This window comes from Berghia stephanieae, chromosome 14, assembly GCF_034508935.2.
Source record: "Berghia stephanieae isolate SIO BIC M18660-M18661 chromosome 14, UCSD_Bste_1.3, whole genome shotgun sequence".
Classification (NCBI taxonomy): domain Eukaryota; kingdom Metazoa; phylum Mollusca; class Gastropoda; order Nudibranchia; family Aeolidiidae; genus Berghia; species Berghia stephanieae.
The window spans coordinates 24,092,632-24,105,835 of NC_088373.1; the positions used below are offsets into that span (position 1 = coordinate 24,092,632).

A 13,204-nucleotide genomic window follows, 5' to 3' on the forward strand; every position below is an offset into this window, starting at 1 on the left:
CTCTCTCTCTTACCACTGTATGTGTGTGTTAATATTATCTCTCTCTCTCTCTGCGTTCTCCCCCCCTCTCTCTCTCTGATCTATTTGTATGTGTTTGTGTGTGTGTGTGTGTGTGTGTGTGTTTCTCTCCATCTCTCTCTGCGTTCTCTCTCTCTCTCTCCCTCTCTCTCTCTCTCTCTCTCTCTCTCTCCCTTTTCTCCCGCCTTTCTTTTTCTTCTTATAATGTTTTTCTAAAAGCTTAAAGAAAAAACAAAAAAACAACAAACAACGTAAAACCAAATGAGAAGACATGCTACCAAGATTGTAATTTAACCACCCCGCCCATTTCACTCACAGGCCGTGCACTAACGTAAACAATTAATTAAGTTGTTTAGCATAAGTCCTTGTGTTAACAATGGCTTGTTGGTACGCTAGTCACACTGGCGAATGTTGTCAATATTTTCCCTAAACACAAAGGATCAATAGATCTCGTAGATATCCCATAATAATAGATTTTGACCAAAAGCGCATAGTGTCTCTGTTGATACAATCTGTCCAGACCGTCGGCTAACATCAATATTATCATCATTGTGGAACAATGAATGGTTTTGGCGACTGTGTCATTTGATTAACGAAGTCTCGAAGTCTCGTCAATTCACGCGATATGTTCAATAGACTTCTTCAGGCGGATGCATCTCAAATGAAAACATGACCGCATGGTCATATAACATGGCCGTATTATTGTTATGACCAGGGATATAATAGTAATAAAAATATTTAGAAAATGAAGTAACCACGGGCAATTTTACTGAGTGTTAACCTTCACCATCATCATCTATCGTGGCTTGTACTCTTGAGCACCTTGCCGGTCAACTGTTGTCTCCACGTATCACGATGCTCTGCGGTACGCATGGAGTCTGCGTTGCTTTTAAAATCACCTGAGGCCATTCTTAGGTTTTATTCAAACATTTGTCATTCTCTGTCTTCCTCTATCTAGCTCTCTTTCCTTCGATCATCCCAGATGTTACCCACTTTTCTATTCCAACTCTCCTCCACACATTATGTCCCAGAAACCGTAACTGCCTCTTTCTGATGGTATCCATCTGAATTCTTCCTTCTCGCGTTTGCCAGCACAACTTCCTTAAATGAACTTAAATGCTGCTTTTCCGGCGATGGATGGCAGTCTTGAGTTTGCGCCATAGGTTGACAATGGCATAGTTTTTAATCTTGCTCCTTCCTTCGTTTCAAAAGGTTAGAGTTAGTTAATGCTCTTATAATTTCTCGATGTGAACAGAATGTGGATTGTTGTAACGATCTGGTGAGGATCCTCAGTTGTAATGTGAATTATTTCGATGTGTGTTTGAGTTTCAGTTGTTGTTTTTTTTTTTAATTATTAAAATGATTTTAAACTTAATAATGATGATGATGATAATAATAATAATAATAATAATAATAATAATAATAATAATAATAATAATAATAATAATAATAATAATAATAATAATAATAATAATAATAATAATAAGAAGAAGAAGAAGAAGAAGAAGAAGAAGAAGAAGAAGAAGAAGAAAGTAGTGTTACAACTAATAATATCATACTACACAAATAAGGATGTTATAATCACATATATAATAACATAAATCATTCATGTAGAGCTCAGTGCTGTGATGACAGTATCAAAACATTATGAGTTGTAGTTGAGTATCATCATTATCATGTGTGTTTCTTGATTCAAAGATGTTTTGAGGGATTTCAATGAGGCGGATACTAATAATAACAGTGACTATAATTAACGATGTTAAAACGGACTTTTCCGAAGTTATTTAGAATATTTGTTGTTGTTGTGATCGCATTCTTGGATGGAACAGACGAACAGGAGGATGTCACGACTGTGGCCACACCGACCACCACTCGGGATGGTAAGGATAAAGATAGTTCGAAGATGACGTCACTCAGGTCTTTGTTGATGTTTTTTTTTTTTTTGCCATCCGCGTTTATGAGTAATGCTCACTGAACTGTATTAATTAACCAGACTATAAACGTTCATGGATACACACAGTTTTGTGTGTTGGTCCGTTATACTTACGGATGGCAAAGTTGTGAGCTTCTTAGCCAAGCGCATACTATCTATATTTATTGCTGTGACCAAGGTGCACTAGTTATCAGGTCTGATGACCGAACGCAATTATGGGCCTGAATTCACATTGTTGTAATGGACGGCGAAGCGGCCGAGGGGTTAAGGCATTGCATTGTGACCCGGAAGGTCCTGGGTTCGAGGCACTTTCGTTTTGTTTTTTTTTCCTTGGGCAAGATTATTAACCCCCAATTTGCTCACTTGGACAACTTGGGTGATTTCTGTTGACATCAGACATCTTGTTTGATGAATTATCTATAATACTTCGTGGAATGCCTAGGCGACGATATCTCAATGTGACAAAATGGGTGATTCCTGCTGTTGACATCAGACATCTTGTTTGATGAATAATCTATAATACTTCGTGGAATGCCTAGGCGACGATATCTCAATGTGACAAAATGGGTGATTCCTGCTGTTGACATCAGACATCTTGTTTGATGAATAATCTATAATATTCCTTCGTGGAATGTCTAGGCGACGTTGTCTTATGATGTCATGGCGGAAGGGCATAATTATTTTTTTTTAAATAGACAACATGTTGCGTTGGTTTGAGAGTATTTCCATTACAACAATGGGGCCATAACAATTTGGGTTATCAGACCTGCAAATAAGTCCATCGTTGTCGGCTGTGACACATTTGGAGAGCAGACATTGGCATAAGGTGAAGATGTGAAGATTTGTGTATGAAACAGCGCCAGGCAAAGAAAGAAAAAAAAAGTTGTTGTTATAAGTGCTCAAGGAAACAAACAAATAACAATGTGAAACTGTAAAGCGCTTTGAGCACATTTAGTGGATATTGCGATATATAAAGCTCATTAAAAAATAATTAAATTGAATGTAAGTTTCAATGTAATATACGAAAAACACAATGGACGTTTCGGGTTTCAACTTTATTAACAAAACAGGATGAATGAAACACTACCGACGAATGAGATGATGTGGTTGTGGCGTTGTTAAGACGAATAAACAACAACATTGATGTTTGTTTATTCACCTTAACAACGCCACTATCACGTTATCTGTCTGTAGTTTTTCATTCATCATTTTTTGTTGATAAAGGGGAAACCCGAAACGTCCATTTTTATCTGTTTTCTTATAAAACATACATTGAAGCTTACATTCAATTTCACATTGTTATTTATTTCTTTCCTTGAGCACTTCTAACAACAACTCATTTTTCACTTGTATTTGACGACCATTGTCTTCTTTTGTGTCGTAACCTTTTGGTCAGTAGTTTACAAAGGTCACGGTCATCTATCTCCGTGTTGAAATTCTGCTGAAATTAAATTCTATCATATATAACATGACGTGACTCCATCACCCCCCTCCCTATCTCTCTCCCTCTCTCTCTTTCGCTCTCTCTCTCTCCTTACCCCCTCTCTCCCCCTCTCTCTCCCCCTCCCTATCTCTCCCCCTCTCCCTCTCCCTCTTTCGCTCTCTCTCTCTCTCTCTCTCTCTCTCTCTTTCTCCTTACTCCCTCTCTCTCTCTCTCTCCTACCCCTCTCTCTACCTTCCCCTCTCTCTCTCTCTCTCTCTCTCTCTCTCTCTCCTTATCCTCCCTCCTCTCTCTTCCCTCTCTCTCTCCTTACCCCCCCCCCTCTCTCTCTCCTTCTCTCACCATCTCTCTCTCCTCCCCCTCTCTCCCCATCTCTCTCTCTCTTTAACACCCCCTCCCCCCCCCTCTCTCTCTCTCTCTCTCTCTCTCTCTCTCTCTCCCTCTCCTTACCCCCCCCCCCTCCCAACCCCTTTATTCCATCTCCAGGAAGTCCATACATCATGGCACAACCCGGCAACCAGACCGTGGTGGAAGGCCAGCGACTCATCGTACCCTGTGAGACCGAAGCTTACCCCGGTAAGGTGACCCACACGTGGTATAAGGACGGCGTAGATGTCCAAAACACCAATGGTTACTCGGCTGGAAGACTAAAGTAAGTTCGAGAATATTATTTGCTACCATTCGCCTCAAAATGGTATTAAGTCGCGTTGTCCGAACAAAATTGTAATATCCCTTAACAGTACTGTCCCGTCCTATATGTCAAGTGTTGCTATTGGCTTGGGACCCCATTGTAAAGCGCTTTGAGCACGTTCAGTGGATATGGCACTATATTAAAGCTTAAGTTTTTGAAACAAAATTATTGTTATTATATTGGCTCAGTTGGTAGAGCACTCGCTTCACACACAAAAGGAACCAAGATCGATCAGGGTTCAGTCGGGGTTTTTTCTGACCCCCCCCCTCTTCCACTCCCTGTCCATCCAGCAGTGATTAGGTAGTTGGGTCTGTTAGATCTGGTGGCGGCTAGTACTTTGCGATACACTAGCGTCCTATCTAAAGGGTAGTAAGCAATTGCTATATTGTCCGTTTTTCACTCTGTAGAAACCGGGATAAACTCCGGCTCCATGGGCGTTATGGCTCTGAAGGTCTATTTGTGACCCATCGTCTCAAAACGGTGTTATATTGTAATGAACCAGACACAAAAAAAAAACAAAAAAAACAAACGAATTAACTCACCCAATCCTAGAGACTTTTGCTACTTTTCAAAATTGGAACAAAAAAAATGTGTTAAAAATGAGCATGTACATAGATAGTTTTATTCAACTACCATCATGTAAAAACTAAAAGCATGAGCTTTGATACTATGCCTGTAATTTGTCTCATAAAAATGGAATAAATAGGCATGGGGTAAAAGTTACCAGGGTAAACTACGGATATAGTCGGTGTTAGGATTGAGTGAGTTAAAGCAAGACTGGTCTAGTACTTGGATTATTGGAATTTAGCATTCCAAGATACGACATCCATTCTCTTCCATAAAACATACAAACTCATGGCAAGGCTGATTTTTTTCGGCCATTAACTCCATTTTCAGCATCTTAATCATTGCGACGTATTGAGACGAGGGGTCACATTTATTTGTCGTTGAATGTTGCTGCTGCTGTTGTTGTTGATGATGATGATGACGATGATGATGATGATGATGATGATGATGATGATGATGATGATGATGATGATGATGATGATAATGATGTTGTTGTTGATGATGATGATGATGATGATGATGATGATGATGATGATGATGATGATGATGATGTTGCTAATGGCACGGTGATGATGACTATGATGAAAGTGATAGCTGTGATGATGATGGCCATGGTGATGACGATGATGACCTTGACGACAACGAAATTAATAACGATAACGATAATGATGATGATAATGATGATAACAATAACAATGTGTCTACAGAATCACCTCTGAGGGCAGCCTCCTCATCATAGCCACAGTGAAGACTGACAGAGGCTGGTACACGTGCCGTCCCCGGAACACCATGGGCTATGACGAGGCCTCGGCCTACATCAACGTCATTTGTAAGTCTTGGGTTCGGCTATGTGGTCTAGTGGTATCGCACTCGCTTTCGGATCGGAAGGTCCTGGGTTCGAGCCTCGCTCGCTTGGCGCATTGTTGAGTCCTTGGAAAAGGTATTTTTACTCACATTCTCATTCTCTCACCGTACTCAAGTGTATAATGAAAACCTGGTCGTTAACAGAGTTCCGAAAAAAAATGTAATATCGCCTAACAGGCGCCATGTCCCGTCCTACATGTTAAATGTTGCTGTTTGCAAGGGAACCCTTGTAAAGCGCTTTTTAGCACGTTTAGTGGATATTGCACTATATCAAATATCATATTAAGCTCATTAAAAAGTCTTGGGTGAATTTTACTCATGGTTGGCACAATTATCCGAACATATATGTACTGGGTAATGTAAATGTTGCTGCTCGAAGCTCGAAGAAACAAATAACATTGTGAAATTGAATGTAAGCTTCAATTTAATAATATACGAAAACAGATAAAATGGACGTTTCTGGTTTCCCTTTTATCAACAAAATAGGATGAATGAATGAAACACTACAGACGAATGAGAAATGTGGTAGTGGCGCGCGTAGTTAAGATGAATCTGTACTAGTAGATTTACCTACCACTACCTACTAAAGCAGTCATTAATTATACTTGTTATAATTACATTAACCTTATATTCATATCCTCCTCCTCCACCTCCTCCTCCTCCTCCTCCTCTGTCCCTAGACCGTCCAATGGTACGCCCCATGCCATCCCAGGTCACCTGGGCCAAAGGTCATCTCCAACAGCTGGACTGCCCAGTGGACTCCAATCCGCCCATTCGCAGCATCACGTGGGACAAAGACCAGGTGGTCTTGGAGGAAGAGGGTCGCGTTGACATCCTGGACAACGGGACGCTGCTGGTTTGTTTGTTTGTTCTCCTGCTTGCTGTTTGTTCGTTAGCGGCTATGTGGTCTAGTGGTATGACACTCTTTTGGATCGGAAGGTCCTGAATTGGAGCCTCGTGCTCGGCGCATAGTTGAGTCCTTGGAAAAGGCTCTTTACTCACATTTTCTCACAGTACTCAGGTGTAAAATGAGTACCTGGCCGTAACAGCGTTGTCTTTGTCTGAAAAATTGTAATGTTGCTGTTGACCAGGGACCCCTTGTAAAGTGCTTTGAGTACATTTAGAGGATATTGCGCAATGTAAAGCTCAATTTTTAAATTTATTTTTTGTTTGTTTGTTTGTTTGTCTGGTTGTTTGTGTGTTTGAAGGCTGTAAAGTAGTCGTTCAGAGCCATTCGGCTCAAAGGAGCCGGAGTTTATCCTGGTTTCTATAGATAGTATGGACCTGCTGGACAACTGAAATCTATTGTTCTCCTGCTGTTTGTTATTTTATGTGATTGCTTGTTTGTTTCTTTGTGCGGCTATGTGGTCATGTGGTGTAACACTCGCTTTCGGAACGGAAGGTCCTGGGTTCGAGCCTCGCTCGCTTGGCGCATAGTTGAGTCCTTGGAAAAGGCTCTTTACTCACATTCTCTCACTGTACACAGGTGTAATATGAGTACCTGGTGCATAGTTGAGTCCTTGGAAAAGGCTCTTAACTCACATTCTCTCACCGTACTCAGGTGTAATATGAGTACCTGGCCGTTGCCAACCTTGTCTCTGTCAGAAAAAAACAACAAAAATTGAAATATCGCCTAAGAGGCGTCATGTTTCGCTACATGTTACGTGTTGCTGTTGGTCAGGGAACCCTTGTAAAGTGCTTTGAGCACATTTAGCGGATATTGTGCTATATAAAAACTCAATTTAATTTAAATTAAGGAAAAGAATGATAATCATGTGGTGATTTTTTAAGCAATGTAGTCAGTATTATTTTTTATAGACAGAGAGTAACTCTTTGTAGGAGCTGGGTCTGTTTATTTATTCATTTATTTAATTGTTTAGCTATTTATTTACTTAATTACTCTTATTTATTCTAGTTATTCATCCACTGATTTTATTACTCTTGTTTGATCTTATATAGGCCTATTTATATATTTATTTAATTGTTTATCAAATTATTTAATTTATTGCTCTTATTCATTTGTTTAATTAACTACTTATCTATCAATTCATTTATCTAAATTTATTTATTTATTTATTCATCATAATATTTATCTAATTTATTTCATTTATTTATCTATTTGGTTTCAGGTCAGCAACGTGGCCCCATCAGATGCAGGATCGTACAGGTGTACGCCGACCAATCACGTGGGGCAAGGCATCAGCTCTCAGCGAGTCCAGGTCTTGGTCAAAGGTGAGAGGTCATAGGTTGTTTTGGAATTAGGTATTTTTAAATTTTTATTAATTTTTTTTTATATGGGGGTCCTTTTTGTTTTTGTTTTTTTTATTGTTGTTGTTGTTGTTGTTAGCTGAAGAAGGGTTTTTATCCCGAAAGGTTTAGTGTTTGATCATTTTGTTAATTTGAAAAAAAAAACTGGTATATTTCTTTTTTTACTTATTACTTTCTATGGAGTGAATGCATTTGTGGACCAATTCACTCCCTTGATCAGTGGTCGGATAGGCTTACAACTCATCATCGTCATAGCTTGCCGTTCCAACACTGAACTGACTCCACAGCATCTGTATGTGGAGCAGACTCTTTGGTCATGGTCAGGGCAGCTGGGTCCATTCTGGCATTCTCTAGCTAAGGATGTGCTCCATCGTCTGCTCTGGGCAGAACCCACTCCACAGCATCTGTGTGTGGAGCAGACTCTTAGGTCATGGTCAGGGCAGCTGGGTCCATTCTGGCATTCTCTAGATAAGGATGTGCTCCATCGTGTGCTCTGGGCAGAACCCACTCCACAGCATCTGTGTGTGTGGAGCAGACTCTTAGGTCATGGTCAGGGCAGCTGGGCCCATTCTGGCATTCTCTAAGGATGTGCTCCATCGTGTGCTCTGGGCAGAACCCACTCCACAGCATCTGTGTGTGGAGCAGACTCTTAGGTCATGGTCAGGGCAGCTGGGTCCATTCTGGCATTCTCTAGCTAAGGATGTGCTCCATTGTCTGCTCTGGGCAGAACCCACTCCACAGCATCTGTGTGTGGAGCAGACTCTTAGGTCATGGTCAGGCCATCGTCTGCTCTGGGAGAACCCACTCCACAGCATCTGTGTGTGGAGCAGACTCTTAGGTCATGGTCAGGGCAGCTGGGTCCATTCTGGCATTCTCTAGCTAAGGATGTGCTCCATTGTCTGCTCTGGGCAAAACCCACTCCACAGCATCTGTATGTGGAGGCAGACTCTTAGGGCATGGCCAGGGCAGCTGGGTCCATTCTGGCATTCTCTAGCTAAGGATGTGCTCCATTGTCTGCTCTGGGCAGAACCCACTCCACAGCATCTGTGTGTGGAGCAGACTCTTTGGTCATGGTCAGGGCAGCTGGGTCCATTCTGGCATTCTCTAGCTAAGGATGTGCTCCATCGTCTGCTCTGGGCAGAACCCACTCCACAGCGTCTGTGTGTGGAGCAGAGTCTTAGATCATGGTCAGGGCAGCTGGGTCCATTCTGGCATTCTCTAGCTAAGGATGTGGTCCATCGCCTGCTCTGGGCAGAACCCACTCCACAGCGTCTGTGTGTGGAGCAGACTTTTAGGTCATGGTCAGGGCAGCTGGGTCCGTCCTGGCATTCTCTAGCTAAGGATGTGCTCCATCGTCTGCTCTGGGCAGAACCCACTCCACAGCGTCTGTATGTGGAGCAGACTCTTAGGTGATGGTCAGGGCAGCTGGGTCCATTCTGGCATTCCTAGCTAAGGATGTGCTCCATCGTCTGCTCTGGGCAGAACCCACTCCACAGCGTCTGTGTGTGGAGCAGACTCTTTGGTCATGGTCAGGGCAGCTGGGTCCGTCCTGGCATTCTCTAGCTAAGGATGTGCTCCATCGTCTGCTCTGGGCAGAACCCACTCCACAGCATCTGTGTGTGGAGCAGACTCTTAGGTCATGGCCAGGGCAGCTGGGTCCATTCTGGCATTCTCTAGATAAGGATGTGCTCCATCGTGTGCTCTGGGCAGAACCCACTCCACAGCATCTGTGTGTGGAGCAGACTCTTAGGTCATGGTCAGGGCAGCTGGGCCCATTCTGGCATTCTCTAAGGATGTGCTCCATCGTGTGCTCTGGGCAGAACCCACTCCACAGCATCTGTGTGTGGAGCAGACTCTTAGGTCATGGTCAGGGCAGCTGGGTCCATTCTGGCATTCTCTAGCTAAGGATGTGCTCCATTGTCTGCTCTGGGCAGAACCCACTCCACAGCATCTGTGTGTGGAGCAGACTCTTAGGTCATGGTCAGGCCATCGTCTGCTCGGGGAGAACCCACTCCACAGCATCTGTGTGTGGAGCAGACTCTTAGGTCATGGTCAGGGCAGCTGGGTCCATTCTGGCATTCTCTAGCTAAGGATGTGCTCGATTGTCTGCTCTGGGCAAAACCCACTCCACAGCATCTGTATGTGGAGGCAGACTCTTAGGGCATGGCCAGGGCAGCTGGGTCCATTCTGGCATTCTCTAGCTAAGGATGTGCTCCATTGTCTGCTCTGGGCAGAACCCACTCCACAGCATCTGTGTGTGGAGCAGACTCTTTGGTCATGGTCAGGGCAGCTGGGTCCATTCTGGCATTCTCTAGCTAAGGATGTGCTCCATCGTCTGCTCTGGGCAGAACCCACTCCACAGCGTCTGTGTGTGGAGCAGAGTCTTAGATCATGGTCAGGGCAGCTGGTCCATTCTGGCATTCTCTAGCTAAGGATGTGGTCCATCGCCTGCTCTGGGCAGAACCCACTCCACAGCGTCTGTGTGTGGAGCAGACTTTTAGGTCATGGTCAGGGCAGCTGGGTCCGTCCTGGCATTCTCTAGCTAAGGATGTGCTCCATCGTCTGCTCTGGCAGAACCCACTCCACAGCGTCTGTGTGTGGAGCAGACTCTTAGGTCATGGTCAGGGCAGCTGGGTCCATTCTGGCATTCTCTAGCTATGGATCTGCTCCATCGTCTGCTCTGGGCAGAACCCACTCCACAGCGTCTGTGTGTGGAGCAGACTCTTTGGTCATGGTCAGGGCAGCTGGGTCCGTCCTGGCATTCTCTAGCTAAGGATGTGCTCCATCGTCTGCTCTGGGCAGAACCCACTCCACAGCGTCTGTGTGTGGAGCAGACTCTTTGGTCATGGTCAGGGCAGCTGGGTCCGTCCTGGCATTCTCTAGCTAAGGATGTCCTCCATCGTCTGCTTTGGGCATCCACATGTACACAAGCTAGTCTCAGCCAGGCTATGTACTGATTTTGCACTAGTATATATCTCTGTATTGCCGCTGCTTCTTGTTTGTTACGTCTTGTGCGACTTGTGAGTGCGGCTATGTGGTCCTTTGGAATCACACTCACTTTCGAATCGGAAGGTCCTGGGTTTGTGCCTCAGTCGGCGCATAGTTGAGTCCTTGGGAAAGCTCTCTTTACTCACATTTACTCACTGTACTCAGGTGTAAAATGAATACCTGGCCGTTACAAGCATTGTTTCTGTCGGGAGAAATTGTAATATCGCCTAATAGTCTACATGTCGCTGTTGGTCAAAGACCCTTTGTAAAGCTCTTTGAGCACGTTTAGTAGATATTGAGATATATAAAAGCTCTAGTTTATTTGGGTTTTTAAAAAAATAAAACATCAATCCTTTTGTTGTTTCCATACGAGTTGTCCTGAAAACAGTGTTCACTGTGGTGGATACAACTAAGGGACATAACCAATGGTAAACGCATTCCCTTGATACCTCATCAAAATCCTCAAAGAATCACATTAAAGAAAAAAACCCCCCAAAAACTTGAGCTTTTATACAATGCTGTTAACGGCCAGGTACCCATTTTACACCTGAGTACAGTGAGAGAATGTGAGTAAAGAGCCTTTCCCGAGGACTTTACCATGCGCCGAGCGAGGCTCAAACCCAGGACCTTCCGATCCATCCAAAAGCGAGTGTCATACCACAAGACCACATAGCCGCACGAGAATAAATCTCTTCAGAATATAAGTGGTTATTTGGAATTTTATATTTTCACTTTTCCCCAATGGTGAAATGGTTCATCACTGGTAATTCAGATCACTGTATATATTTATTTGTGTCTTTCTTGTAATTATCTCACCATCACTGGTTTGAAAATTCCAATTGGAAAAATTGTCACAGTAAACTTATGTCACACTGACTAAAATGTTTATGATTGTTGTAAGTAAGGCCATCCTTTATAATAATCATGGTCGTGTTTTTTTGTTTTTTTAAAAATAATTTTTCAAAATTTTTATTTTATTTTATTTTATTTATTATTATTTTTTTTTGTTTTTGTATATTGTTATTGTGGTCCAATGATTCTAAACAACGTATACATTTTTGCAGGTCTGATAACCCAAACTATTATGGGCTCATTTTTGTAAAGGAAATACTATGAAACCAATGCAAAATAATGTTCAACTGCTGTACTCTGGAAACACTTGTATTCAAAATTTTTTGACTGTCCTTCGATATCGATCGATTTAAGCGACGTCCCAGGTTTGAGAGTTTTGCCAAGATCCAGGGTCATCGATATGTATATATATATATATATAGATATATATTTATATATATATATATATATATATAATATATATATATATATATATATAGATATATATTTTCGAACATTCGCTCTCATCAGGAAGTGAAAGTGAAAATAAATATGAAGGATGAGTTTTCTGGCCAAATTTCTAAATACCTGTTTGTCCAGAGTACGGCAGTTAACTGGTCAATGATTATAAATAAAATGACTCCCTTCTCCCAATCACTTACTGTTTTTTTCTTTATCACATTTTATTTAATGCCTTCACTGACCTCAGACAACCCAGGTAAGTTTCCTATCACGAAACCAAACATTGATGTGATGATTCTCCTCCCCCCACCCCTTCTACCTCTACTGACTGCAGCTTCTATAAATAACCCAATACAGTGAAACCTCCGTCATCAATCCAATCGGGGAATTAGAAATGTGACCAGTAATTGTCCCAATATTATGATATTCATCGTTTCAACAGTCTTTAGGAATGTTAACCCTCTCCATACCAACTATAGGAAAATCACATTCGTTACGATACAACCAACATTTTTCTTATTCAAATTTCACTCGTACATCATAAAATTAAAAGAAAATGAACAGTGTGTTGTAGAGCATGTTTTGCTAAAGAAATTATGTATCGCAAGAACTTACTGCTATTGTGTTTGAGTGATAAAAAATATATTTTTGTGTTAGTTGGGTGTGAAGTTTAAAGGGGGGTGGGGGGGGGATATCCTGAAAATGGCTGGTTAGGAGAGAGTTAAATTTCAACTTCTGCATATTTCTTCAATCGGAGTTTTCCCTGTGTTGTTAAAAGTTGTGGTTTTCAACTGACTCGAAACGCCTCAAAGAATTTGTTCTATTTTTTTCTTTTCTGTTTGTTTTGTTTTGTTTTGTTTTTGAATCTGTACTATTACTTATCTAGATATAATTATAACAGTTGTGAGGACAATCTTATTCCAAGCACATAACATATTGAGAATGTCGTCTGTCTTTTCGCTAAATCTAAATCGTATTTCCTCATAACTGCATCGGATAGCACCCCTAGTGCCGTGTGCAAATGACGTCACCAATAGCCTACTCTTTCTTCTTTTTTCTTATCATTCAAGCTTTCTCATTCTAAATAAACGGATTGTTTTGATTTGACGCAGTAATGATAACAACAACAACAACAAAAAAA

General features: G+C 41.9%; 1 protein-coding gene across 2 annotated transcripts in view; it reads left to right on the forward strand.

Annotated features, from left to right (window-relative positions):
* The window catches only part of LOC144960124 (uncharacterized), a gene marked incomplete in the record, with an annotated part of 388,686 nt that overhangs the window by 334,005 nt on the left and 41,477 nt on the right, over positions 1-13,204 (forward strand). Inside the window, 5 exon segments of one of the 2 annotated variants that reach the window (XM_078893102.1) lie at positions 1,645-1,898; positions 3,879-4,044; positions 5,358-5,479; positions 6,195-6,370; positions 7,644-7,746. In XM_078893102.1, the coding sequence (XP_078749228.1) occupies positions 1,775-1,898; positions 3,879-4,044; positions 5,358-5,479; positions 6,195-6,370; positions 7,644-7,746 (691 nt within the window). 2 annotated transcript variants of the gene reach the window in all.